Here is a 6,326-nt window from a genome sequence, read left to right as displayed (position 1 = left end):
ATATTCTGTGAGTCTAACTTTGCCCTGGTCATTAACAATGGCTAGGCACAAAGTGCCATCTAGTGGCACCACTTGTCCACTCTCAAATGGCTCTAACAAAAGAGGAAACCAACCCCAACTCCCAGGGGTGGGCAGAGGAGGCAGAAAGGGGGAGCACACTCTATGTTAGTGGACAGGTTATATTCACCTCAAGAAAATATACTTTAAGAGGTCTTGCTTTCCTTAAGAAAGCAACTCTTTTATTTAGAAATGCTAATCATATCCATTTGTCAATATCTTTAGCTTTAAGGAAAATAGTTTAAAAAACATAAAAATGTAAATACACTCAAGAGTAACTGCTATTAAAACAGTTCTGAACAGGCAGAAAATGTAGACTTTCCTTTTACAGAAAATGTTAAATCTGTAATAGCAGCATAATTTATATATAGAAAAAAGCTGGTTTTGAAAACCCAGATTTTTGTATACACAAAACATCTTTTTTTCTTCTTTTTTCTCTTTCTTTATACACTACAACAATGTTTACACTGGGAAACAGGCTTTTTCACATTATGGTACTTCCCATCACGTACAGCCATCAGCTCGAGTTTCATCAGTCAGCCCTGAGCTCAAGCTTCTCAGCAGTCTTCAATCTAACACCATGGCGGACAGCGCATTCAGATCTTTCATGTACGGATGGGCTATCAAGATCTGGTCAATTTTCAGTCTTTGCTCAGAATCAGGAAAGATCTTCAGCAGGGCTTCCCTTAGCTCGCTGGTTTCTGCAGAAGATCTCTGTGCTGGCATGGGCAGGTTCTGCTGGACACTGGGCAGGTTTGGCAGGAGCGGGAAGTGGGACTGCTGAGGAAGCCAATGGCTTGGAGAGGCTCCCTGAATCCGGCCTGGAGGCTGGTGGCTGGTGCTGGCTGCCTGGGTGCCAGGAACCCTGAAGCTGGGGTCAAATATGCCCACATTCGGCAGGGCATTGAGCAGGGGTTGCATATCTCTGTGGATGAAGTGAGAGTGGTTATGACATAAACAAGAAACCCCTCTAAACCACGTGCTGCTGACCCAAATCCTGATCAAGATGCCACTCCCTGGCTGCCAGGGAGGCAGTGACACCAGCAACTACAGGGGAGCCCTGGGGATTCCACTGATACCATCTCTAGACTGGTCAGGACAGAGAACAAGTGCCTCATGAGCTAGCATTACCCTCCCAGGTCTGTGGTCTGAGGGCTGACCTCATGCACCTGTTTTGGCAGTAAACTGGGGTGTATGTGGGAGATTTTTTTTTGAAAGACAGGGACCATAGTGTCCTAGTATTCTGGAGAGTCTGATTCTGAATTAGAAAAAGGAACCCCTCTGGGTGGAAAGGTAGTCCCCTCAGGTTCATGGTTCCCCTTCTCCACCAATTATGGATGAGGCACTAGTGCCCACAGACATGGGGGAATGTGTGGGTACAGAGAGGGGATCTGTTAAAAAATCTTCCACCTGACTCTGGCTTGCAGTCTAAAAATGGAACTGGCTGAACAGTTTTCCCAATTTCAAAAGCTCATATAACTTCAAAGAAGTCCTTTTGGGAAGGAAGCAACTGTCAATTACTTAACACCTTTACAAAGACCCATCAGGTGAGAGATAACAGGGCAGCATGAGGAAGCAGAGAACTCTTCCTCTCCTAAGTTTGAACCACAGGTCTTGGATTCACACACAGATCTTGGGGCCTAACACGTGTAGAGAATATCTAAGTTAAGATGATATGCAGGGGGAGAAAAGTGAGTTAGACTGACATGCAGCAGGTGATGGAAATGGCTACCATCCTCCTGGTGTGGGCAGAGAGAATAACCCTTGGGAATGAAGCCCTCACCTGTGTAATAAAACCCAAGACTCAAAGAGAACAACAAAAAACCAGGGGGCTTGAACTGTGCTGGTCTCTGTAGAAGATAACTGTGTGAACCCCCTTCACCACCACCAAATCCAAACGTGGAACCCCCCAAAGCTCAAGTTATAAATGGCAAAAGAACAGCTGTGAAGTTTCACTGCCTTAAAAACTGGAAAAATAGCCAGGTATGGTGATACATAGCCATCATCCCAACAACTCAGGAGGCTGAGACAGGAAGATTTGAAGTTTGAGGCCAGTCTCAGCATCTTAGTAAAGTTGCTGCCTCAACATAAAAAATGAAAAGGGCTGAGGACGTAGCTCAGTGACAAAGTGTCCCAGGGTTCAAGCCCAGTAACAAAACAAATGAAAAAAAAAAACCTGGGAGAGCAGGTTTTTCCCTATACCTATGCAAACACTTGCTGGGAGATACAGAAGAATAACTAAGTTTGGTTTAAAAAGAGAAGAGGTCTGTCACCAACCAGATTATATGATCTGCCAATTAGGCATTAATTGATTAATTATGTCTGCTACCTGAGAATTCTGAAAACAGAAATAACCACTATTTTTCTTAAAAATGAAACCTAAATTTAACAACAACAAAAAAACCCTAAACTACTAAATCAATTTCAGAAAAATGTAATATTGGGTTTTCCATCCAGAGATGGTAAAAAGCAACTGTCAGTTCCCCAGGTAGTGATTCTTGAATAGTAAATAACAACAAATTGCTTTTAAGCAATTAACTTTAGAGACTGGATGAAGAAAGACGTCACATATACACATTGAACGTAAGTGACACTCTCTAGTAGGTGACCACCTACTTGGAAAATCTGCTTCGTCTTCTTAGATTTACAAAAGAGTATGACTTAGGGCTGGGGATATAGTTCAGTTGGTAGAGTGCTTGCCTCACAAGCACAGGCCCTGGGTTAATCTCCAGCACTGCAGGGGGAAGGGGGGAGGGTTTGACTTACCATTCTCTCCTAGGATTAAAAAGGAAAGAGTTGCAATGGAAAATTTGGTCTTTTGGGTGCCTGCTTGATTGGTTTCCACATACACTATACAATTACTAAACTAAGGTTTTAGAAAAAGTAAAATGGCCAGGCATGGTAGTACACACCTATAATCCCAGTGACTGGAGGATTTCAAGTTCAAGGTCAGCAACTTAGCAAGACCTCATCTCAAAATAGGACAAGGGTAAAGTGTCCGTGGGTTCTGTATCCCCAGAATCACACACAAAAAAATAAAGATTAAAATACCACTTTACATTTTTAGTCTTTCAAAGATAGCACTTGAAAAAAGCACAAAGAATTTAAATGAAATAAACTTTGAAATATAAGATAGTTCTAAATACCTAAGAAAGACCTCTTTCCGAAGAAATTCTTCTAATCGAGGTCCGCTTCTTCCCAGAGGATCATCAGGAACCATAAATATGTCCCCCACGAATGTATACTGAAGCAATCTACAACAAAGAAAGATCACACACTGAAAAAAAAACACTAATTCTTTGTGGCTACAGCATCTTAGATGTATCTCAAAGTTGTTACCCAACTGCAAAGGAATGGTCAGCCTACAAATTGTAAGACTGCTTAACTGCCTTTGGAGGGAAAAAAACCTATACTCAAGTTATACTATTTTAATTTCTTTTTTGAACACAAATTCAGCGGTGCTAGAAACTTTGGTCAATTCATGTATTTCTCTGGGTTTAGGAAGCAGTTGCTTTTCCTAATGTAACCTGGAGAAACAAGATTTAAAGACTCTGGACTCAGCAGGTGACCAACAAAGGTTTAACTTTTTAATGAAACTCGAAATGCATGCATCCATAAGCAAACCCATTGAAAATAACCATTTTGAAAAGAAAAAATAAGTGCAATATACAAAGATAATCTCTATAGTCAGTTGAGTATTATTTATCAACTATGGGAAAGAGCTGGAGGCATAACTCAGTGATAGAATGCTTTTGCCTATAATGTACCAGGTCCTAGGTTTAATCCCTAGCACCACCAAAAAACAAATAAACAAAATTTAGTGCCTGTGTTTGTTGTCCAGATTTTTTTGCCCCCTAGATCTGAGTTTCTGATTTGCTTTTGTAAATTCTGAACACTGAATTGGATTGAGTTTAAACTGCATTTAAAGTTGCCACACATGCACAGGTGTGTCTAACAAACACTGACAAGGAGCCCCAGGGCAAAGATCCAACAGAAACGTGTGCTAGAAGATTAATGTATGCTCATAAATCACATAGAAGGCCAAAAACTCATTCTTGTTTCAGCTATCATCAAGTTTTTTAACAGCATAGAGATCAAAATGCCATGTACTAATTAATCCACCTGGGCATTTATAACAAAGCTTTTTCTAAAATCCTCTAATGACTTAGCAAAATGAATCAGACAAGAGGCAACTGTGAAACCTCAACAGAGACAAATATCTAGTTATGCTAGTTACCAGTTATATTTGGCTTGAGGTACATTCATTTCATGTCTTAAGATTTATGGCATATCTGACGTATCCCTGGTATGACAGCAGACTCTTGCCTTTTGTTTTAAGAAACTGGTCAGAGGATGCAGGTTACTAAGAAGTCTTGGAAGCTACTGTTTGCAGATTTTTTTTTTTTTTTTGTACTGGGAATTGAACCTAGGGGCACTTTACCAATGAGCCGCATCCCCATCCCTTTATGTTTATCGGAGACAGGGTCTTGTTGAGCTGCTTAGGGCCTCAATGAACTGCTGATGCTGGCTGTGAATTTGTGACCCTCTTGCCTCAACCTCCCAAGCTGCTTGGATTACAGGCATGCACCACCACGCCCAGCAGTGTTTGCTGATCTTAAGGGAGTTTTCAGCAGTTGGACAATCACAGTATCAATATAAATGAAAAATCATAGCAGTGAATGCTCAACTCTTAACTTTGTTACTATGGATGATATCTAAACATGTTTTTAATATAGATGACTATTAAAACGCTCATAAAAAGCATCAGATATGAAAAGGAGAAATATTCTCCCCCCACATGTAAGAAGTGAAACCCCAATCAATACACTGCTTTTGGTCCTATCCTCTTGCTGGAATCACACTATTTCAGAGGTGAGATCTCAGTCATCATGAAATCCAACTTTTCACTTCATAGCTAAGTAAAGGACTTGCCTGACAAAGTCTGCCATGGCAAGAGGGGAATGCCAAGTGAGAAGGCCACTTGTACTCCACCGTGCCACAGATCTACACCTCATTTCATGCCTGAGAACACTATCTCTCAGAGGACACCATGTGGGCAAACACAATGGGCTCGGACACACCACTCACTGGCTCTGAGGCTTTGAGCAGGGTTCCCTGGGGTGGGGGGCAACCACCTTACAGATTGGGTATAGAAAAGTCTTTTGCAGGGCCAATGTACACAATGGACAAAATGCAAACAAAAACAACAAACAATAACAAAAAGCTTTTCTGACTAAAGACAAAGAAGAAAATATTACCTTTTTGTAATAATTTCTCGCCAAGAGACTGACTCAGTCACAAATTCTCTGAAGTTATCATTTGTTACAATTATGCCACCAGTTTTGTCGGCTAAGTGTAGCAGAAACCTATGGTAATATAAGAATTTAAAATGAGCAAACAGGCATCCTTGGCTTAGAGAAGCCATGTTATAAGAAAATAAAAGAATTTATTAAGAAAATGACCAAAGAATTTAACCAAGGCTGGACAGCAGAAAAGTTAAGCCCCAGTCAACTGAAGATCAGTTAGAAATGAAGAACTCTAAAATTATTAGTGTAATTACAAAAGAACTGTTTTTCATAAAATCTAATTTCAAAAAAATAGTTTATCCATTTTTCTAGAAAAAGTATATCATCAATAAACAAGTGGTAATAAGAACGTGTGAGAACCAGAGGAGAGAATGAATTAGAGGTGACAAGCCTAAAATCACTATTCAGCCTTTTAGTTGCTAAGCTACAGTATTTTGGTTCTTAGATTAACTGCATGGTACAGTCAGCCTTTTTTTTTTTTTTTTTTAAATAGGCTCATATTTTGTGCTCTGATTTTAGAAAAGGGGGCTAGATCTGCCATTCTGCTTAGCCTACACCACAGAGCCACTCAAATGGAAGTTATAAGGATGCACAGTGATGAAAAAGCAAGAAACAATAAAGCACGTTGTTTCTTTGCTAGAGATTACTCCTGTGGACCCTGTTAGCAGATTTGTAAGGATAATGTAAAATTTCACCTCTTACGTCAGGATGACCACGTGTGTCTAAGGCAATGTACACAAGGACAATGAAACAAACTGGAATTAAAGGTGCCAACAACCATGTTACCAGTAGGGAGTATTTAAAGGGCATTAGAAAGACAAGTCTCATTAGCTTCAGAGACTGTAGAAGACCTGGGAAAGTAAGCATGATTTAGTTCTTTATTAATGAACATTTTACACATTATTTCTAACTGGCATGAGTTTAAGTGGTGACATACGTGCACAGGTGTTAATAAAATAGGAA

The 6,326-nt window shown here is 40.2% G+C and overlaps 1 protein-coding gene across 1 annotated transcript in view; it reads right to left on the bottom strand.

Moving 5' to 3' along the window:
- Nucleotides 1–507: 507 nt before the first annotated feature.
- Nucleotides 508–6,326, bottom strand: part of N4BP1 (NEDD4 binding protein 1) — a 48,201-nt gene continuing 42,382 nt past the window's right edge. Inside the window, 3 exon segments of the mRNA XM_079117629.1 lie at nucleotides 508–982; nucleotides 3,204–3,311; nucleotides 5,316–5,423. Coding sequence (XP_078973755.1) covers nucleotides 625–982; nucleotides 3,204–3,311; nucleotides 5,316–5,423 — 574 coding nt within the window. The 3' untranslated portion in view covers nucleotides 508–624.

Source organism: Sciurus vulgaris (genome assembly GCF_902686455.1).
Source record: "Sciurus vulgaris genome assembly, chromosome: 17".
Classification (NCBI taxonomy): domain Eukaryota; kingdom Metazoa; phylum Chordata; class Mammalia; order Rodentia; family Sciuridae; genus Sciurus; species Sciurus vulgaris.
Note: the sequence above shows the minus strand (reverse complement) of the source record. Positions and strands in the feature narration are given on the sequence as shown.